Consider the following 22889-nt stretch of genomic DNA (forward strand, 5'->3'; position numbering starts at 1 on the left):
CAGAGAGCACAAAACAACTCTCCCACATCCTTGATGACAGCTTCTACAATGGACCGGAGCATCCTTTATCTGCTTATTAGATGAAAGACTTAAAAGAACTTGCCCTATGTTATTGAGATACCTAGTTCAGAACAGGACAGAAGAGCTTGTTTCAGGAGAAAAACCATACACCAGGGCCTTTTCTAAAAGCCCAGAAAGGCTAGAAGGAAATGGCCCTACAGGCTACATCTGTCCTAGTACGTTTAACAGTGCCAAGGTTGGAGGAAACAAAATAGAATTTGATCACTCAGGCATCCAAATAGTTGGAAATCTTTCCTGGCCTTGACTGGAACCAGCTAATACCACTTCCCTGTGGCACAGTTTGACGTTTGCTTGTGCCAAGGTGCTCCACACCAGACACTTGGATGCAGTCTCCCTGTCAGGAAGGGTAAGGTTAAGACAGTTGGCCTGGATGCTGGTCATGCTCTGCCCAGAGGTCTCAGTCCAGTAAAGGTCATGAGCACATTAAATACGTGAGCACAGAGCTCTGATGGTTGTTTTGCCCTTCTAAGTCCCTATAGGAGATCTGAATCCTTGGAAGCAAGCTTGAAGGCTCCTGAATGTCCCCTGCTACATGACTCACCTGGGGATTCTGCAAAAAGGTGTTCTTGTGGTTGATACAGCCTCCGCTGCGGTTCTTCAAGGGATCATCACTTCTGGTCCAGGCCCCATGTAGCACTGCCTCCTCCCAGGTCTTATGGATGCTGAGGTAGGACGTGTTGATGAGACGGCACTTGATGATGTCTGTGAAATATCTGCAGAAGTCTTCAAAGGTCATCCTAAATCAGAAAAGACAGAGCTGGGTTATGCTACTTTGTTTGGTGCAGAGAGTTACTCGATCACCTGTTAGAGACTGTGGGTAGCCTCTGATACCAACAAAAGAGACGGAAATACCTTTCTCCATGCACACAGCAAATAGTTCACTTGTTCAAACAAAAAAGTTGTACATGTTGGAGTGACAGAAGCAAAGCAATTGCTCTTCCTGCATGTATGGATATGTGTGGTATTGATATGTGTACCTGGTGAGTCGGTTATGCTCAGCACACTCCTAACAGGTTTCTAGTGCCTTAGTGAAATGGTTTGGAACCAGTGTGATACTAAGCAGCTTGCAATCCTAGTGTCATGACTGTCAGAAGCTAATACCCATGGGCTCAAGTAGGAGGCTCCACTAAAAATCCTATAGCTTGGAAGGCCATTTGCTCTGGTTAGCCAGTTAAATAGTAATGACTGAGATGCTTCAAGGGATGGGAGCACTGTGAACGCTGTCCATGGCAGCAACCTCAGGAGGGACTCACCAGAATTCTCCATCATCTTCTACTGTCATCCCCATCTTCTCTCTTTCACTTTTGCTCACTTTCTGCCACTCTTCAGAGCTGGGGGAAGAGTGCAGAATTATTATTGCGAGGGCGAGGGGACACCAGCTCTTGGTTTTCTATCCCATCCCATCCCATCCCATCCCATCCCATCCCATCCCATCCCATCCCATCCCATCCCATCTAGACATCATGACAGTCAGTGGTGGTAGAGGCTGACTCTTCTGGGTCTTATTTTAGCTGGAACAAGACTGGGAATAGAAAGGTGAGCTACAACCATCCTTCACAAGGATGATTTCACCACAACCTCCATCAGAGCCTCAATGAGGTCTGCAAGTTCAGACGCCCTCCTGCTGTGTCCTTCAGGGACCCCAGGACAAAAAATACATCTACCCAAGTGAAACAGTAGATTTAGGACATTGGTTGAAGCAGCATCCCACAACTGCTTACATGTTATCATATGGGCGTGCATATAACCTCAGGGCTTGCTCTAGTCCAACGTTTTCTACCAAAAAAAGGTGCTACTCCTGCTTATCCCACTCACGTGTCACTCCAAGGCCCATTCCACTCTCGTTCACCCCATGGGTTGCGCATGCGGATCATGTCCAGCTTCTCTGACTTGAAGAAGGACAGCAGGCCATGGCCCAGGCGGACCTTCCGCACGTCTGTCACCGCGTATGCATGGCCCTTCACCAGCCCACAGGCCAGGCGGGCCTCCATGTCAGCTGCTGATGTAGCCTGGGCAGGAGGACACAAGGAGGAGAGCACCAGTGCTCAGGGATAGAGACAGTTGCCTCAGCAGGAGTATCTGACATTGTATTAGGTACTAGATTCATTCTAGTCTTCAGCAGTTGTGTGAGGTCTCTGAGCTCCCATGATGTCCCATAATCTGAAGATCTGGAACCCAGTGTTTGTGAAGATGTTCACATACAGACACCAAAATGTTTTTGTTTTTTTTTCTGGAAGTGAATGCTCTGATAGTATTTAAAGGCTAGTGAGATGAATCTGGGCTCTTGGACATAGCAATGAGTAATAAAGAGGGTTGGATCCCAGCTTGAGTTCATTGAATCATAAATCATTAAGGTTGGAAAAGGCCTGTAAGATCATCTAGTCTAACTGTCAACCCATCACCACTATGCCTACTAAACTATGTCCCTAAGTTCCTTTGACATCTACACAAAAATGTAGGAATCCTTGGCCACAGTTTACATGATCTAATTTAGATGCCTCCAACAGGCTAGGATAAACAGCATCCTAAAATGCCTATTCCCATAAAACCATGATCATGCAGGCAACATTGCTTACTTTGATGGAGCAGCTGATGAGGCCTCCACGGTTGTGCACCTTCAACACACGCTCAAAGAGGAGGTTTCGCTTGGCTTCATCAGTGATGTAGTCCCCTTCGGTCAGGTCGATAGGTTCAGAGACCCCACCAGTAAAGTCTACCAGAGCATCAGCTGTGTTGCCTCCATCCAGGGCCTCGTAACATCCTGACAACCTAAAAAAGGTTGATAGGGATGGGACAATAGAAGTGACATTTTAAGAGGTCTCAGTCAATTCTTTGAGACAGCATGGAGAACAGACATTTGTAGGAAGTACTTCAGTGGGTGTGGACAGCATGAAGGGGGTGAAAAAATTGGATCTGTGCTCTTAAAATCCCTGAGATAGGTATTATTTAAATCAAAGTGGAGTTAGAGGATACGTTATTTTGAGGGTAAATCAAGGCAAGTAAAAGCTTTTTCTTCCAATTTCTGTGTGTCTGAGACACTCCTCCTCTTCAAGAAAGCTGTTGTTTTGACTAGATATTTGAGGCTAAAGCAACCTCCAATTGGAAGTTCCGGTTCTTGACTAGACCTTATACACAGAAGAGAAAAAGGATGATGTTTGGTGTGGAGACCCTGACCACAGATATGCCCCAGTAACCTTTGGTCTGCTTCTGACCTATAAAACTGTTGCATCCTCAAGAAGAAAGCTCATATAGAAGCAGAAAGATTCGTACTGCTTCCCTGTTGCAGTGCTACCTCTGATACTTCTTTAAGTAATGAGCCAAACTCAGAAATAACAATCTCCAACTCCTACAAGGCATCAGACACTTGTGGAGCCTGCAGCATTTTGTTACTACAAATATTTTCCACTGGTATAAGTCAACTGATGAATGAACAGAGAGGAAAATTGGGGTGTGCAGATCCTAGTTATCTCCGCATCTGCCCAAGTACCTACTTGGCATAAGCTTTCTCCACCAAGGCACACCAAAACTCATTCTTGGAGTTGGAGTGGCAGTAGATGAGCTGGTTGTGGAGCGTGGGCAGGCGGTCATCTATTACCACATCCAGCCACTGACCGAAACGCCAGAATTGGAAGTGGAAGATCCCTGCATAGCTCTCAGGTTTCTCGGCGTTCCACTCCTGCTCCTTCCAGTCTGGGATGACCTGAGTTCAACACGAGAAAAAGACAGAAAGGAGACATGCACTCAGGTTATGCCCTTCTTACATTGGAACTAATGCAGACAATATCAATGACAAGGAAGAACCTGAGGGAGGTGGATTTGCTTATTGTAGCCTATTCAGAACATATTCTGGGCCCCTCTCTTCCAAGGTAGACTAGATCTGCATCCACTGAAATAGCTTAGACTTCACCCTTCATTGGAGCATCCCTCTAAAAATCTCTCACATCTCTGTTTCCATTATGCCTTGCTTGACCTCATTCTCATAATTCTACCTGGGAAATCTGCTGCCTTCTACTGTTGTGGACAGGCTATTGGAACAGAAGGGTCCTTGATCTGACCAGGGATGGCTGTTCTTAGGATCAAAGTTTTAGAACTGAATTGAATAGATCACTCAGAAGGGATCTATAGCATTCACCAAGTCCAACTGCGTGCCCGCATCAGGGCTAACCAATAGTTAATATATGTTATTGAGGGCATTATCAAAATGTCTCTTGAACACTGACAAGCACATTCTCATGGATGGCTATTCTTATGACTGAATTTTTGTCAATTTTAATGCCAGAAGGGTACTGTTGAGATCCTTTTCTAAATCCTTTTGCTTGGTCCTTGTGTGATAGGACTGGTCTAAAAGCAAATGTTGTATTTATCTACTGGGTGGTAATGAACAGGGACCATCACCCTGGGTATATCTGCTCTGCTAAAGAGAAGTAGAAGAAAGTGAGATCCCCATCTCCATAGAGTGCCCATTCATCCCTGTCAAGATCTGCTATAGTCATCCAGCAATTACAGGAGGGAAAGATGGAAAAAAGGATCTGAAGTGAAAGAAACTTTAGAGAAGTTAGGAGGCTGAGGTAGTGCAGGTTTGGAGTCACAGCCATTGGCACCCTCAGCAGGACAAGGCAAAAAGGGGTGGGTAAATGCAACAGTTCATGTCCTTCATGCTTGTGCGCAACACTAGGTGGAATTCTGCCCAACAGCTGGGCCAGAAATGGCTACACACACAGAGGCTACTTCTAAGAGGAACTGAATTTTATTTAGAAACAGAACACGGAGGCACACAACAAGAAGCTCCCACAACACAGCTTTTGATGAGGGTGAAGATAACTTGTTTTTACTTCATAGCCAGGCTGGGCTGTGAGGCTGAGTACAGTTACCACGGTTGACAACTGAAAAGCTGCTGTAATGTGGCTGATACTATACCTTCACTTCTGTATTTAACTGCTTCCAAAGTGCTGTGACCTAAGTGAAGAAAAGCTTTGGGGTGTCCATGGGGAAAATTATTACCACAGCATGTTTTTGGTTCACCCGACAGGACAAGAGGTAATGGCTTTAAGTCGTGCCAGGGGACGTTCAGGCTGGTATTAGAAGAAATTTCATCTCTGAAAGAGTGGTAATGCATTAGCACAGGGTGTCCAGGGAAGTGGTGGTGTCACCATCCCTGGAGGTGTTCAAGAACCATGGGGATGTGGCACTGAGGGACATGGTGAGTGGGCATGGTGGGATGGGTTGGTGGCTGGACTTGGGGATCTTAGAGGTCTTTTCCAAATTTAATGATTCTGTGATTCTACCTAAATAATCATTGCCTGTTCTGCAGAGACAAACTGAAAATATTGGGCTGGAGCAGGTCAAGACACAGCGATATTGCATGGAAGGAGGCTCTTCAGGAAGCCCCAGGTCATGTTGAGACCCCCGTACCAGACCTTGGCCCTTGTCCTGCTGCTGGAACTTTATGCTTTCTTACGGTTGCCACCACAAAGCTGTAACACTCTCCTTCATCCAGCTCATGCCTTTTATTGTTCCTTGGAATTAAAGGCAGTTGAAATATTAATGATGCCATCAGCCCTGTGAGCTCACTGGCACTCTTTGAGTTGTCTGGATCAATAGAAGCAGAGCAAACAAAGCCGTGAGAAGAGCCACTTCGGGAGGGTTTGGTGTTTTCCAGGAGTGCTAATAAAAGATGTCCCAGACTGCCTCTGGGTCACTGCCAGGGAAGGTCAGTCCCCATTGATTCCCTCCTGACTGGCACTCATGCTAATGAATTGTCATAGAGGACTATTGTGCTAATCAACTCACTATTAATGTGAGCTTAGAAATGATTAAGGTATTGATTAGAGGCAGCTACTCAGCTTCCAGCTGGCTGGTTTTGAGACCAAGCACTACCATCAATGGTGGCAGGAGGTACTGGTCCACCATCATCTTCCTCTGTCCCTTCACCTGGGGATGGCACTGAAATTATCCTCGGCTGTTGAAGGCAGCAGGAGCTGTGGTTGGCCTTCACACACAGAGCAGAACCTATGATCAGGGGCTGGTTGTGTTCCAGCAGCGACCCAAGGGGCGATGAGTCTGATCTCCTCTCATAAAAGATTTTGCCCCAGAGGGCAGTGGGCATGGAACAGGCTCTCCAGTGCAGTGGGCATGCACTCAAGCTGATGGAGCTCGGTGAGAGTTTGGACGCTGCTCTCAGACATTGGGTTTGGATTTTGGGCAGTGCTGTGTGGAGCCAGGGGTTGGACTTGATGATCCTTGTGGGCCCCTTCCAGCTCAAGATCTATGACTCCATGGTCTCCAGAGCCCAGTCTCTGCTCAGCCTGCCAAACAGAGAGGTGTGAGTTCAAGCTCCTCTTCCTATAGAACTCTTCATGAACTCTCCATTCTCAGCTGAACATAAGCCAGCAGTGTGCCCAGGTGGCCAAGAAGGCCAGCAGCATCCTGCCTTGTGTCAGCAATAGCGCAGCCAGCAGGAGCAGGAGGTGACTGTCCCCCTATACCCAGCGCTGGTGAGGCTGCATCTCAAGTGCTGTGTTCAGTTCTGGGCCCCTCACTACAACAAAGACACTGAGGCCCTGGAGCATATCCAGAGTAAGGCAGTGAAGCTGTGAAGGGTCTGGAGCACAAGTCTTATGAGGAGCAGCTGAGGGAACTGGGATTGTTCAGTCTGGAGATGAGGCTCAGGGGAGACCTTATTGGCTTCTACAACTGCCTGAAAGGAGCTTGAGGTGAGATGGGGGTTGGCCTCTGCTCTCAAGTAATGGTGATAGGACTAGAGGTAATGGCCTCAAGTAGTGCCAGAGGGAGATTCAGGTTGGATGTTAGGAAAAACTTCTCCAAACAAATGGTCAGGCACTGGAATGGGCTGCCCAGGGAGGTGGTGGAGTCACCATCCCTGGAGTGTTCAAGAACTGTGGAGATGTGGTACTAAGGGACATGGTTTAGTGGGCAGTACTGGTGGTAAGGGGACGGTTGGACTAGATGGTCTTAGAGGTCTTTTCCAACCTTAGTGACGTTATGATATGGTGAATTTCTGAGGACACCTAGATCCAGTGTGCATGAGGAGGGTATAACAAGGACAGTAGTGTCTGTGGGCCAGAGAGGGGCCATCTCCTACACCCACTGGCACAACAGGGGTGAGGTGGCAGCTCCAGGCATGATGCCTACTGGGACACCAGCCTCAGGACAGCCATGCTTCAAGGCCCACACCACAACTCTGCCTGTGGCCTCGCACTGCATATTCCCTAAAGGATTAAGCAGAAGACAGTCATATAAATGAGATCCACAGCTCCAATCCACCCCCAGGAACCCTCCTCAGATAACTCACCTCGCCTCAGCGGTTACTGGACAGCGTGCCCTTGATCACTCATCCTGGGATCCTACCGAGTCCTGGACTCAGCTTGGTTGCACTGAGGTAATGCAAGTGACATTTCCCTAAGCTGATGTAGAATTTTTCTTACTTGGGAGTGGCTAATTATCAGACAAGGCACCTATGACTCTGGAGAAACACCAGGACTTGAAGGAGGAATGAGTAGGTGCTGATTCCTCCAAGAAGGAGCTATTCTACTGGGAACTTTCCAGCTGAGGACAGGGAGGAGGGGAACCTGCTGTGTCAATTTGCTGAACAAACCAGGATGGAATTTCCCCAGGAGATGGGACAGAGTGGTGTATCTGAAAGCCTTTATAGGGCACGAAAATGTTGTAGGGAGTAGGCATAAACTGGATCATCTGCCCTGTGGGAGAGAGGAATCAGAGCGCCCCATTCACCTCCCACTCCCAGCTCTGATGGAAAGGTGAGATCCAGCTGCTAAATGCTCCATTTAGCCTTTCACGCCGGGAAGAAGGTAAATGTTCATTTTACTTTTTTTTTACAGAGAAGAAGGTTATCAAAAATACCAGCAATGACTTGGAAATTGGTGGGTTCTGCTTTATTGCACGCAGGACTGGGGCAACTAACAAATAGGGAGTCAAGAAAATATGCACAGCCTTGATCCTTGAGGGGAAACCAGCTGATAAGGCTTTTATTTACTGTGGCACATCAATACCAAGCGAGGTACCTGCTGCAGGAACTCTAACTGAGCAAACAGCAATGTAGCAATGACATATTCTGAGACCTGGCATGCAAAAACCCTTTTGGAAGTTGGCAGTGACTCCAGTTATGGGGTCTAATCTGGTTTGCACTCAAGGGCTTTGTTCTGGGATGTATAAAGAAGGTTCTCCTATAGGAAAGGAGACTGTTTTGATACCCTAGAACTGGGTTTGATCCACAAGGGGTCTGTGTTATAGCCAAGCAGGGATGGGTCCCCTTTTATTTCTCTTCACTGAATACAGAATATCTTGGGCTATAAACAATGACATCAGCTTCTCCAGCACTGCCCGTGGCATGGCCGTATGGTTCAGTGGTTGTTGAACTCTGGCTGCAGGCATGACTCAAAGCTCCCACCTTCTCCCCACCTCCTGTTTGACTTTCCCCCTCTCTCTGATACAACTTGTGCATATCATTTTATACACTGTCATTGGGCTAGAGAGGGCATGGAGTCCAGCATCTCTATGGGATCTGGAGAAGAGGATGGACTCTTCTGGGGATGGTCTGCACAATCAGTAGGCCATGGGTATTGTGCCATCTCATCCTGGTTTTCCCATCACTGCCCTCTCCTTACACGCCTTAGGAAAACCTCAGTTCATACCTTAAGGAATGCTCACCCCCATTTGGGTGCAAACCAATCATAAAAATACTTCACTTTTTCAAAGGACATATCTACCTGTGAATCTCAAGAAGCTTCACTAAAGTACTTTCTGGTGAAGGACAAGGGGATGACCAAAGTTAGCAGTTTATCACAGTCATTGGATGAGACAGGAACAAAATGTCCTGGATGTGGTCTGCAAAGTGCTCTCTATAGATCATAGAATCAAAGAAGGATTTGGGTTGGAAAGGACTTTAGAGGTCACCTAGTTCCAACCACCATGCCATGGGCAGAGACACCTTCCACTAGACCAGGTTGCTCAATGCCCCATCCAAGTTGGCCATGACGCTTGAGGATAAATATATTCCTGGGTGTTTTAAGGCCATAATCATGCACAGATTGGTTTTGCTGCAGGGGACTAGCTGCTGGCTCAGACCTACAAAAATATAGGCAGCAAGAGCCGGGCAACATGCTTGAGCACACCTCCCCACCTTGACCCCCAGTATTAAACAGTGAAAGCTGTCAGGAAAAGAAAGGTCCACCCTCCTATTTTCTGTCCAGTGGGTTGGCAAACTGCTGAATACAGCATGTCTGAAGGTACTCCAGCTTCACGGTAAGGTGAGCTTCCATAGGCCTGGTCTTCAGAGACATGGAGCAGTCACAGTCACAGTCAGCATCCTAGCAAGGATCCATCTCAAACAAGCCTCCTTTTTAGATGGCTGGGATGGAAAATGGAAGGCAGCATTCTCTTCAGGATGCATCCCCTGTTTGCAGTGTGGCAATTTATTTTTCCATCAGGTGTTTTGTATCCAGGTGCTATGGTTGGAAGGGTAAGAGCAGCCAAACATTTCCAAGCAAGAAAGACTCTGCCAGTCAGGCTTGGTGAATCCCTGACCTCACAAGCATGCAGAATTATACTCTAGGCAAATAAAGCAGCAAGCATCCATGGCTCATCCTCCCTCTTCCCCTTTGTTCCGACTGAGGAAAGCATGTCAGGGAATGTGTCTCAGGAGTGAGGAGCTCCAAAAGTGCCAAGATGTTCTCCACCGTTTTGTTATGCCATCCTTCAATGAAGAACCACATAGAAACAACCGAGAACTGAACAAAAGAAAAATGAATACAAAGCACAGCTGAGCAAGAAGGGCCAAGCTAGAGGGAATCAGGCTTTAAAAACGATGGAGCCCTTCAGCTGAGCAGGTTCAAGGCCGTCAGTGAAAGCAAAGAGGAAATACATCACCTTGCGGATCTTGGCTAACTCCACGAGCCGTTCCCCAAATTCCTGGGCATCAGCCTCATTGCACTCCACCTCCTTGGCCCCTGGTTTCTTCCAGAAGATGCCCACTGGCTCCAGCAGCTGCCGGTTCATCAGGTGGGTGAGGTCAGGAGTCCAGTGCTGAGAGGTGCCGGTCACCGTCACCTTCCCGGATCTCTCCAGCTGTATGTCCCAGCGGAGGAAGCGCAGGTTGTGCTGCCGGATGAAATCCACCCTGTAGACGTGCTCGTTGGGATGCAGCAGCTTCTCACCATCCTGAGGCCTCGCGTTTTTCTGCTGCAGGCTCTGGGCTCTCAGGCGCATGCACTGGGTGAGCTGGTCATCGTGGACGAAGGGCAGCTTCAGCTCCCCTGCCTCAGCTGCCATCTCCTCCTCTGCTCCTCTGCTCCTCTGCTATGTCCTCAGCAATGTTTGGCTCCCAGATAGGACACGCAGGGGTAAAAATTCTGGTGCCCCTTCTCCACGGTCCCAGCGGTGCTAGGCAACCCAGGGCAGTGACGCAAAACACCCTCCAGGGCTTCCACTGGGTGCCCTCCCATCTCGTTTGCAGATTAGGAACTGATGGTGCTGCTGTGCAAGATAATCTATAGGGAAGGGATATCTGATGTCAGCCTCCCTGGCAACCTCCCTGACAACCGCTCAGGCAAGCCAAAGTGCAGCTCGTTATCCCTAAATGAAGGTGCACAGCCAGGGCAACCATCCTGCAGGTGTCGGTGCCAGTGTATTCTCATAATATCAGTTCGTGCGATCATTCATGTTGGAAGCAGGATCTGGAGGAGTCTGCTCCAACCTTCTACTCAAAGTGGGACCTTATGGTTAAACCAGAATGCCTGGTGCTTTGTCAATCCCAGCTCTGAGCACCTCTGTGAATGGAGCTCTCTGTACCCTAGTATTAGAACACGCTCATACTGAAGATATTTCTTTTTTTCCCCTTTATATCTCATTTCCCATGCTGCTGTTGCGCTGTTGAATTTTGTCCAGTGATTGTGCTCAAATCTGGCTCTGTCTTGCCTGTACCCTCCTGTTTGGTAGCTGCAAACAGCAAAAAGCTCCTCCTTTGTCTTCTCCTGGCCACACAAAACCATCTCTCTGGTGTCTGGAGACCCCAAAAGTGGACAAGTCCCACATGAGGAGTCACAAGTGCCAGCTGGAGGAGAAGAACATTTTATCTTGCCCTGCTGGCTGCGCTCATGGCCATTTGGCACCACGTGTGGCTGTTCACCTCTACAAGGGTTTGTGTTTGACTCACAGTCAGGACCCCATGTCTTCTGCTGGGTGGCACTGCTGGCAGGAAGCCTTGGTGGGCACCAACAGCTCAGCATAGGTCTGCTGCCCTCAGAAAGACTGGACTGTTGTTGGAGAAGGGGCTCATGCATGGACTTCACTTTTACTCAATGTTTCTGGGAAATGGGGATGTGAACACAACCTGGGCCTTAATGTTGGTCTGTTTGGGCCAGGTGGAGGAGCATATCCAAGATGCAAGCAAGCTCTTCCAGGTGCTGTAGAGATGCTCTTAGTCCACGTGAGCACCAACGCGACTGCTATGCCTAACCTGGGGCTGCTCATTCCCTAAAAACTGCTGGGTATGGTTATATCCAGAGCACCTGTGCTGTGTTGGTGGGTTCTCCAGGCAGCAGATGGGATAAAAGAGGAGATGCATGAATGCATTCCTCTTTGCAGGGTGCTTTCAAGAGGCTGTGGATCCCAAACAGAGCTGCCATGCCAAACCATGTGCCCCTCTGCCATGCACCATGAAAAGATGGCTAAACCACCGTCATGACTTCAGACGTTCCATGGAAAGGGCCTAACTCCTGCAAGCATGCTGTGGCATCTTTCGGATAGAGCCACTGGTTTGGACTCTCAAAGAGACCATGGGTTTCAGCATCAACCTTTACATGGCACATCATATGGTGTTACACTGTATGGTGTTATGGTGATTGTATGATTCTATGGTTAGGTTCTTTGGTTCTTTCCATCCTATCCGTGACTCATGTTGGCTTCTGTCACATCACATTTTTGCAGAGCACTTTGGGAGCTCCAACTGTGTTAAAGAAAATCCAGGAAAGAGTTTCCCTAAAATATTTTTACAAAAGGCAATGCTATCACTTGGGCTGTGCCACGCAGCTCACAGCCAGCGAGCATGATCCTTGGAGGTTTTAATGTGGACTTCCAGAAGAAGTCCCCAAAAAAAGACCATCAGAAGACACCAGGAGCCCAGGTGGGTCATTTCAGTGGCAACTGCCCTGTACTCACCAGTCTGATATTGCTCCTAAAGACACTGAGAAGAGTCAAATAAGCTAAAGGGCCATTTGAAGGGATTAAAGAGAGGTCTGAGGAAACCAGACCCTTCTTGCCATCCTCTGAGCTCTTCCTTCTAGCTCTCAAACACCCTCAGCAACAACTGTCATATCAACCCTTGGGTTTTAAAGTTAAAAATGGCTTTAGATAACCCTGGAGACCTCGACCACCCTCTAGGACAAAGTGCTACCAGAAATGACTTAACCACTTCCACAATCCAAGGCCTTTATTACTCTTCATTAGAGCTAGACATCTGAGAAGGGCCACAAAAAAAGAACCTTATAGAGCCAGTCTAAAACCATGAAGGCCTAGCCAAGACTCAAGAAATTAGGAAACTGCTCTAAATTCTCTTCCAGTCCCTAGTTCCTACCCAGTGACTACATTTTCTAGGAGCAATGGGAGAGCTGGACCAAAATCCCTGTGCTGATATTTCAGTGATACTAACACCTCCATCAGCATCTTTTAACTCTTCCCAGACTTTGAATCAGAGACATTCTGGTGTCTAATGACAGTTTAAGAGCTTAGTGTTTTGCTGTCTTGTCTGTCCAATCAACAGTTGCTTTTATTGGTATGTCGATGAGTCAGGAGCAGACATTTGCACTGCAGGATCCTGTGTGTGTAGATGCCTTAAGGCCAATAAGCCACCAATAGACATCTCTGGGCATGGGGAGAGGACTGTAACTTTTGCTTTTGCTGTAAAACAAACCTTTCTGAAAGAAAGATGCAAGGATGCAGATAAAGAACAGCCTCTGAGAGTTAAGAGCATGGAAAATGAGAAGTCACAAACACCTATGGCAAAATTGCCAAGGGAGGTAAGGCAATGCCATTGGTAAACCGAAATAATGAGGTGTCCAAAGGGACCTGGCTTTTGTTTGGTTGGCATCTCCTAGGGCAGGGCTGGAGGTGAATGGTGAGGAGGGAGGAGAACTTGCCTTGGGGAGATGACGGTGCAGAAGAACAGCCTAAACAACACCTTACACCACGCCTGTAACAACAGCCACAAGCTACAACAGTCACAAAGAAGAGGAAACCTTACTGCTTATCCAGAAGCCAACAAAACCTACCTTGTTCACATGTGTCGGAAAGACTTGATCTTAACAGAAAACAAAAGACTAATCCTCGAGGTAGATCTCAGTGTTTGTGATCACAATAGTAGAGACTGAAGGGGCCTCAGCACACAGAGCATGGAGGGAAGACTGGTCTGCTGCAGTAGGAGGCTGTGGGTGAACTGGGAAACACTGCCAACACTATGGGGTTCTGGTGGCTGCCCTTTCACATTAAAATCTAGATTGCAACTTGCTGGTCTCTTGTCCTAGGATGAGACATACCAGACTGAAGACTGCAGTTGCAGTGGCTTTCCTAAGCTTGAATTCTTCTGTCAAGGAGGACATGGTAAAAATGGCCACAGGCTGGCAAACGATGTGGCACTTGGCACCTCCTGTCCCTTGGCACTGCTCAAGCTCTGCCCCCTATTCTGCAGCTCTTTGGTGCCTTCCTGGTCCATGACAGTGCAACCACAATGCCCTTGGACCCCAATCTCATAGGAGTCCCATTGTGTGGAGCAAACCATCCATGGGACATGCCAGGGATGTGTGTTTGAAGAAGCAGCAGTTTGGGGCACACTAATACACTGAGATCATCCTACTGCCCCTGTGCAAGGTGTCTTATTGCCAAGGTGGGAACACACTGAGCAGCCAGAGAGTTAATACCATGGGAAACAGGGACTTTCAGCACTGCAGTTGAGCATCCTGAATATATGTATATATATGGTTACTCTGGATTGGGGAGGATCAGATTTAGGATCTGGAAGGACAGAGCAGGGCTTGATTTACCTGGTTATGGAGAAACTGGCCACGAGTTTGGCTCAAATGTGATGTGGCTGTAATAACAATTCCTCTCAAGAAAGCATTTTTTAAAGAGAGATTTTTCACGTGAACAGCTTTTCAGGACTGAGGCATTCCTGAAGATCCAGTTTTTGAGCCAGACAAACAAAGCACGAGGCCAAGGTATTGAAGAGAAGCTTTCCTCTGGCATGGGGCACAGCTTACCTTCTGCCACAGGGCCTCGCGGGATGCCAGGGACGAGCAGGCAGCCACAAACCAGCAGTTCCCAACCTGGCCCTGGTGTAAATCATGGGAGCTGATCCCGTCCACGAAGAGATGGGGATCGGCGCAGATTTCCTGTGAGACAGGAGAAAATAGGCACAGTCATGAGTGAGGAGAAAGGGAAATACAGAGCAGGGCTTCCTGGCAGAGGAAAATCTCTTTCTCTGCTCCTCAGGCTCCATTTAAATCCCACCTGCTGCTTTCTGCTGGCATGGCTGATCACACCGGTGGCAGGAGGACCTTGTCCTGCCTTGTGCTCTCTCCAGGACATGGGTATGTTGCTGCTGAAGCGATGCCAGATCCACTCCCTGGAGGATGGCTATTCTGTTCCAGCATCAGCACATCTCTGCTATAATTATCCATGGTGATAATGGTACATTTTCACATCGTTACAGCCCTAGCGACCCATCTCCTCCTGTAAGTCTACCCTTCACCATCTCTGTAAGCTCTTTAGCTCGGCCAAAGTTGTCTATCAAGCGTCTCCCTCTCATTTTGCTCTGGGGACCTTCTGGTAGAAAGGCATTTGGTACTGAGAGTGTCATAGAATCACAGAATGGCTTGGGTTGAAAGGGACCTTAAAGCCCATCCAGTTCCATCCCCTGCTGTGAGCTCGTTGCCCCCCACCAGATCAGGTTGCTCACGGCCCCATCCAGCCTGGCCTTCAGCACCTCCAGGGACACCAAGTGTCCTCATCCAGGAAGTCCATTTTTCTACAGCAGATGGTGAAGTTCTGGTGATCCAAAAGCTTTGTGAAATGTGAAACATTGCAGGTTTTTTTTGTTGTTTTCTTTTTTTTTTCTCCTGATCAATTCAGTCTGGAAGGTCATGACCAGCTGGAGGCTGAAAGTGGATGGGGCAGAGAAAGAGCAGAAAAAATCTCTTCTGCTTTGCTATTCTATCTAATTTACAGGGGTGAAAGACAAAGCAGACTTCCTTCTTTCTCTATGTCCCTTAATTTTTCAGGTTATTTACATCCGAAATAACATATTCCCCAGTCTATGCACATCAGGACTTGCACTGCCTATTCCTCATGGGGAAGAATTGCTGCTTCATAAGCATCCAAGGATGGATGCCCTGTCCCTGAGAGCATTCCAGGTCAGGCTGGATGGGGCTCTGAGCACTGGATGGAGCTGTGGGTGTCCCTGTTCATTGCAGGTGAGTTGGATTAGATGGCCCTTAAGGGTTTCTTCCAACTCAAACGATTCTATAGCTCTATGATTCTATGATTTCCCTTTAATCCCACCGAACCCAGCCAGCATTGCACACCTTTAAAATAACTTGAGATTCATCTGGATGCAAACTGGGCAGCGACCAAACCCAAAGGAGAGGACTGATTCCCTCCTGGCTGCCAGTGTTGCAGGAGTTTGGAATAAGCACTAGAGGGAGGCAATCCGACAGCTGCCAACAGCACCTGCTCTTTTCAGCATCCCTGAGTGCAGAGAGGGATGGAAGAGGAGCAGTGGTGTTTAATAAACAGGATAACAGGGGTTATCCAAATTTCATACCATCAAGGAAGCAGCCAGCAGCATGGGATGCATCTGTCCTGGCTGTCAGTGATGGGGATCAGCTCATAGTGGTCCTGCTCTGGGCTCAGGGGCACCACAGCCGAGGATCACTGCTGCTCTTTCAGCCCTTGGGTGAATCCACAGTGTACAAAAAGGGACTCACTTGGTATGGTGTAGGTGAGGAGAATGTAAAATCATGGAAGCACATTATACTTGGCAGAAATTAGGGTAAAGAGTGTTGGGTGCTCTTTCCCAAGAGCAGAGCTGGTAGTTAGCTGTGACTTCCCCATCACCAAGCAAGTGCCTGTGAATTAAAACCCTTTGGTTTTAATTTTAAGACAGGGAAGCCCTGTGTACTCATCAGAAAAGCAGCCTGTCCTGGTACAGAAGAGGAGATCAGTGCATTACTCACAGTTTTCTCAAAACCACAAGGCTGCCAAGGCTGGAAATGCTCAGGCCAGGGCAGAGTTCCTCTGCAAAGCACACATCTCATGTATAGAATCGTAAAGGTTGGAAAAGACCTCTAAGATCATATAGTCCAACCATCCACTTAGCACCAATGCTGCCCACTAAATGATGTTCCTAAGTGCCACGTCTCCACGGTTCTTGAATGCCTTCAGGGACAGTGACTCTATCACCTCCCTGGGCAGCCTGTTCCAGTGCCCAACCACTCTTCTGGAGTTTTTCCTAATATCCAACCTTTGACTCAGCTTCTTTTCCCACTGATGCAGAAGGTCCCTAGGGGCATGTTGTTCTCAAAGTCATTCAGGCAGTTCTTCAGATGCTGCAGTAGGCGTTTCCCATTTAGGTGCAAACTTGGATGTGGCATTTCAAGGTGCTTTTGGTCCAGGGAGGATACAGCTGAAAGCACATCCTTGCTCTATAACCCAGCAGCACATGGATTTTTCAACCTCCTTCTCTAAAAATATGCAAAACCTCACGGCAGGTTACAACTAAATTGTAAATTTCCTAGGATCATCAATGTCTCTAAATGCCACAACCTTCTAGCTGTGCCTGGACCACTCCATATGAGCTCTACAAACAACTTGGGCAAGTCCCAAAATATTTAGCAAGTCCTGACATGAGTCTACCCTGAAGGGCAGAGAGAGGCTGCCACACTGCTAAAGGACAACTCAGCATCATCATGCCTCAGGATGAAGCTTGGTCCCGGTGGGCTCCCAGTGGTCCTAAGCCCAGAATCACCCAATCAATGCAGTTAGAATCAATGCCCCTTGTGCCGTCACCAGGTATTGGTGAGAAGAGTCTGGCTTGGTCTTCTTCATTCCCTGCCATCCCTACGCACATTCACAGAATCATAAAATCGTTAAGGTTGGAAAGACCAATAAGATCATTGAGTGCAACCACCAACCTATGCCTACAGACCATGTCACTCAGTGTGACAGCTGCCCTTTTCTTGAACACCTCCAGGGACAGTGACTCCACCACCTCCCTGGGCAGCTTGTTGCAATGCCACTCTTGATGTTACCACTCTTTCTGAGAAGAAACTTTTCCCAATATTCACATTGTTAGAGTCCCCTTAAGCCTTCTTTTCTCCAGGCTGAAGAGTCCCAGATGTTTTGGCCTGTTCTCTTGTGCCACATGCTCCAGACTTTTAAAAATCTTCAAGGAAGAAGGATCTGCTCGTCCTGTAGAGGTGGAATGAGAGGATCTGGGGTTTGTATGTGCAGGGGAAGGGGGGAAGCAGCGATGCCCTCATCAGAGAAGGTCGCGACCTTGGTTTCATCCCTTCCCTTCCACACAGGACCAGTTGTACAAACACTGAGTCATCCTCCCAGCACCGTGACCCTGAAAGGAAAGGGCAGCACACAACCACACACATCCACGCACACTCTGTGACCTTTTGTGTTCAAACATCAGCCATCTGAGCCAGCTCAACCCACAGCACTCTCTTCAGCAAATCCTGAGTTCATTCAGTTCTTCATTTCATAGCACATGGCTCCTGGGTCATGACTGCTCTTCATCTGGACACAGGTGCTGAATAACAAGGAATGTGGAGGGGACAGCCTAAAGCTATGGCTGCAGGGGCTATAGTTTTGATGCGTTGCTCTTGACTCCACCTTGTCCAAGAAAGCCATCTATGCCTTTTTATCCCTTTTGGCAGAGCTTTTTTTGGTGGTGGTACGGGCTTGCCAGGCTGAGTGCTTGTGTTGCCTTTAATTTAAATTCTTTGTAACTGCATCAATGGACAAGGGAAGAGCCACTGACGTCATCTCTCTGGACTTCAGTAAGGCCTTTGGCACGGTCCCCCATAACATCCTTCTCTCCAAATAGGAAAGATGTGGATTTGATGGGTGGGCGGTTCGATGGATGAGGAACTGGTTGTGAGATCGTACCCAGAGAGTGGTGGTCAACGTCTCAATGTCCAAGATGGAGACTGGTGATGAGTGGCGTCCCTCAGGGGTCAGTATTGGGATGAATGCTGTTTAGTATCTCCATCAGTGATGTAAAGAGTGGGATTGAGTGCACCCTCAGTAGTTTGCGGATGATACCAAGCTGTGTGGTGTGGTCAATCAGATGACCTTTAAGGGTCCCTTCCAACTCAAATGGTTCTATGATTCTATAATAAGAAGGACTTGGCTTGCAGCATCCCTAGGGAACCCAAGCAGTGTTAGAGCTATTTGCCCTACCTAAAATTGGTTGCTGAAATGGCTGCTGAACTCCAGGCAATTAACTATAACTTGGAGAAAGCCGGTGCAGATGGTCCTGTGGAAAGATACAGCCTGATAACAAAGGGAGGGACAAAGTGATTGAAATTTCTTGTGATTCATATCCTGCTTTCCACATCCTTCCTCCTGCAGTGGGTGTGGGACAGAGGTGGACAGCAGTGACAGGGGATGGAGAGGGCACTGAGGCCCCTCTTGATGAAAGGCTGATGGCAGAGGTAGCAGCGCTGGCTTATGGGATTCCAGAATGGACCAGTACCAGTTTGCTCCCTGTGAGTTTGGGTTATTGAAATCCATTAGGGGAAAGAAGACCTGACTGTTGCACGTAGCTTGTACTTGGTGGTGTAATTTTGCCTCCCACCAAAAACCATGTGGGCTTTCCCTCTTCTCTCCCCTTTAGCATTAATTCCTTCAACAGGCACATTTTTCTTCTAGATGCAATTAAACATGAAAACATCATCCTTGTCTCCAGCTAGTCCAATTCCACATAGGGCAGCAGGGAGCAAATCACCTTCTAATTGGCTTTATAATTGGCAACTGTCTTATCATAAATGTTCCCCGGTGCAGATTTCTGAGCTTTAGATACGCTGGGGGTCTGGATCATGTCAAACCCGCTGCAGAGAGGGAAAAAAGCTAAGAGGGATAATAACCATGTGAGATGCAACATCTGCTGCATGCCAGGATCAGTTTTAGCTAACAAGATTTTGCAGGGAGCAGACCAGCTTAATTGCATTGCAGAGCTGGGACACAGGAGACCGGCTGTTTCAGGAACAGTGCTTCCACTCAGACTTGCAAAATCAGCAAGATAATCTATTAGCTGCACTTCCCCCCTCCTGAGCAACAGGGAACTGAAAGGACCTCATGTCGTGAATGTCCAAGCACAGCAGGCAGTGGTGGCACCAATGACACAAAGGTCCCTGTGCTGCCTTGCTGCTGATATCTCCACTGGGATGCGAGTTTGTAAACAGCAGTTACAGAGTTTGCACCTGAGTGACACAAGGAAGGGGAATGCAGTGGGTTTGGGAACCCACGGGTCCGTGTTTTCATGGGGATTAATGTTTGCCCAATGGTTCAGCTTCACATACTCCATATGGTAGGTTTTGTTGGCAATACTTGCATCCTGTAAAACTGCTTTGGGGGGCTTTGTGTTGCTTCAGCCAGGCATCCCTAACGCTAATCCACTTGATGTATTTCAACCTATATGTATTCGCATCTGTTATCAGATCCCACCACACAAAGGGTGTTGGTCACTCCACCCGCAGCAAACAGGACTTGTAAAAGGAGGCATCACGAAAATACACTCCCACCAAAACCATGACCCTGTCTGTGTACCTCTGTACCATGCCGCAGTGTTTGTTTTGGCACCAGAAATGGCACGGATAGTTTCAAACAAGATCCAAAGGTCAATTTGCAGGCTTAGCCCTGATGTTTGCTTTTCTCAGTATCTGAAGTTCAAATGCAAAGAGATCTCTGTTGAAGCAAAAAGAAAGGGAGAGATGCAACACACTGTGGGAGCACTGCACCACCCCAGGAGCAGATGGAGGTTAGAGAATCAAACAGTAATTAAAGCTGGAACAGACCTCTAAGGTCTCCAAGTCCAACCCATGCCCACCATGTCCCCTGACAATGACCCTCAGTGCCACAACTCCACAGTTCTTGAACACCTCCAGGGATGGTAACTTCACCACCTCCCTGGGCAGCCTGTGCCAGTGCATCACCACTGTTTTGGAGAAGAAACTTTTCCTAATATCCAACCTGAACCTTCCCTGGTGCAGCTTAAGGCCGTTACCTCTCCTCCTATCGCTGTTACCTGGGATCAGAGGCCAACCCCCACCTCACCACAACCTCCTTTCAGGCAGTTGTAGAGGGCAGTAAGGTCTCCCCTGAGCCTCCTGTTCTCCAGACTAAACAATCTCAGCTCCCAGAAGGAACTGTAGGATGGGAAGGAGGCTGAAACAAGTGCAGAAACCTCTGATTCACTGTTCCCATTCCTCCCACCCACACTTCATAGTGATGTGCTCTTGGAAAGCCTCACCATTACACAGGCCAGGGCTTCTTTGGTCTCCACCCAGCCAAGATCAATACAATGGACATGACATCCCCACTTTCAGCATTTCCATGCTTTCAGACACTGCCTGTCTAACAGTGAATTGGTTCAATGTGTCTGATCATAGATCAGATCTGCAGATTTCAGGTCCCAAGCAGGAAGGTCTCCAGGCACTTACTGATAAACCAGGAAGTGGGATGTTCAGAGCAGTGAGATGATGTGTCCTCAGTAACCCTGACCAGAGGCAGAAACCTCTTGGTCCCTCTTGGTTCCAAATGCCAGAGTGGTCCAGGCACCACCCGGGCCATCATTCCTTTATGGAAAAATGCCACTTGGCTTCTTTCCACACCTGAGTCAGCCTGACCCTTATGCATGCACGCAATCACGGTCTTGGGAAGCAAGATGCTGAGCAAACCTAGCAGCTTTCAGGGATGGCTCCATCTGGACCTCCTTCCCTTTAATCCTGGTACCTGTAGGCATGAGCTCAAGGGAGTTATGCCAGAAATGTGGAGGAGGAGAAACAAAGTCCCCTATCTGCTTTACCTTTCACACCCTAAGGACATGTCCTTCTGATTCAACACAGTGCTGCTGGCCACCTTCTCCCCAGTTCCCCCATACTCCACCACATCCTTAAGCTCTTCTACAGGTAGATCTCCCTTAGGACAGCACCAAGGACTAACAGGGTGAAGAAAAGCCCTGGTTTGGCAACATCTTGGGTTTAAAATACACCCACACTCCAGAGCTCATCCCATCATCATGGCACACTGCTCCCTTCTGTTCTGCCAGTACATATTGCCAGGTCTAACCTCAGCCAGTGGAACTGCTTGAAACCATGTGCAGAATGACCCCGACTGGTTCCTGGGGAGCTTCACAACCACACTGGTACAAATGAGGGACCATGAACCAGATAGATGAGCATGAGCAATGGGGATGGACGCAGCTAGGCAATGCTACAGGCTTGGGACAGAGTGGCTGGAAGACTGTGCAGAGTAAACAGACCTGGGGGTGTTGACTGATGCTCAGCTGAGCATGAGCCAGCAGTGTGCGCAGGTGGCCAAGAAGGCCAATGGCATCCTGGCTTGGATCAGAAATAGTGTTGCCAGTAGGAGTAGGGAAGTCATTGTCCCTCTGTACTCAGCCCTGGTGAGGCCGCACCTTGAGTACTATGTCCGGTTTTGGGCCCCTCACTGCAAGAAAGACATTGAGGCCCTGGAGCGTGTTCAGAGGAGGGCGACGAAGCTGGTGAGGTCTGGAGCACAGGCCTTATGAGGAGCGGCTGAGGGAGCTGGCATTGTTCAGTCTGGAGAAGAGGAGGCTCAGCGGGAGACCTTATCGCTCTCTATAACTACCTGAAGGGAGGTTGCAGTGAACTGGGGGTCAGCCTCTTCTCTCTTGTCACTAGTGACAGGACGAGGGGGAATGGCCTCAAGTTGCACCAGGGGAGATTTAGGCTGGACATTAGGAAATTCTACTTTTCTGAAAGAGTGGTCAGGTGCTGGAATGGGCTGCCCAGGGAGGTGGTTGAGTCACCGTCCCTGGAGGTGTTCAAGAAACGTTTAGATATAGCATTGAGAGACATGTTTTAGTGGGGTTATTGGTGGTAGGTGGATGGTTGGACTGGATGATCTTGTAGGTCTTTTCCAACCTAGCTAATTCTATGATTCTATGATTCTATGACTTTGAGCCAGTGGTTCCCGTCAGGAACATGGAGGTGGGAAGGGAAGACCCTTCTCAAGCAAGCTTGAGAAACCACATGATTTTGGGAAGAATTGTTCATAAATACGCACTTGTTCCACAGCTATTGTGAATCTTGGAGTGAGCTGGTGAATCTATGAGCTCAGCTGCACCATTTCTGCCTCCAAGGGCCATCATTTGGGTTTGGCATATTTACCCAACACCACCCTGCCTGAATCTTAATTCCTGTGTTGCTCTGAAAGTCAATCTTCTAAAACATGATTTAGGAACCCAAATCACACTTTTTAATTATCTTAAGAGTCAAGAAATGGAAAAAGAGAGCACAAAGCTGCATAGGAAAATTACCTCCACCCTCTGCAATGCATATCAAAACATCCATTTCAGCAGGGGTACTTCTCACATCTGCTTAAGCCACACTGCACCAGGGCTAGGATCTGCTCCTTGGCTTGTGGTTGTATCATATTTATAACACAGCAGCACCTTGACTGAAGACTAGCACTTGACCCCACCACAGTCCAAAGTAATCCCTGAT

At 48.1% G+C, this 22889-nt stretch overlaps 2 protein-coding genes across 3 annotated transcripts in view; both read right to left on the minus strand.

The window, feature by feature from the left end:
• Positions 1-22889, minus strand: part of CAPN5 (calpain 5) — a 53400-nt gene that overhangs the window by 7724 nt on the left and 22787 nt on the right. For both annotated transcript variants that reach the window (XM_021383244.1, XM_021383253.1), the window contains exons 3-8: positions 14370-14501; positions 3573-3781; positions 2658-2850; positions 1897-2090; positions 1335-1412; positions 623-818 (exon numbers count right to left, since the gene is read on the minus strand). In XM_021383244.1, coding sequence (XP_021238919.1) covers positions 623-818; positions 1335-1412; positions 1897-2090; positions 2658-2850; positions 3573-3781; positions 14370-14501 — 1002 coding nt within the window. The remainder of the gene's footprint in view (positions 1-622; positions 819-1334; positions 1413-1896; positions 2091-2657; positions 2851-3572; positions 3782-14369; positions 14502-22889) is intronic.
• Positions 6967-14358, minus strand: OMP (olfactory marker protein). Its single transcript, XM_021383263.1, has one exon. The coding sequence runs from the start codon at positions 10387-10389 to the stop codon at positions 9910-9912; it is 480 nt and encodes a 159-aa protein (XP_021238938.1). The 5' UTR covers positions 10390-14358; the 3' UTR covers positions 6967-9909.

This window comes from Numida meleagris, chromosome 1 (assembly GCF_002078875.1).
Source record: "Numida meleagris isolate 19003 breed g44 Domestic line chromosome 1, NumMel1.0, whole genome shotgun sequence".
In the NCBI taxonomy this organism is placed as follows: Eukaryota; Metazoa; Chordata; class Aves; order Galliformes; family Numididae; genus Numida; species Numida meleagris.

What these genes read in the sequence shown, in the direction of transcription:
- OMP (XM_021383263.1), bottom strand. Translation starts at nt 10,389, where the DNA reads ATGGCAGCTGAGGCAGGGGAGCTGAAGCTGCCCTTCGTCCACGATGAC.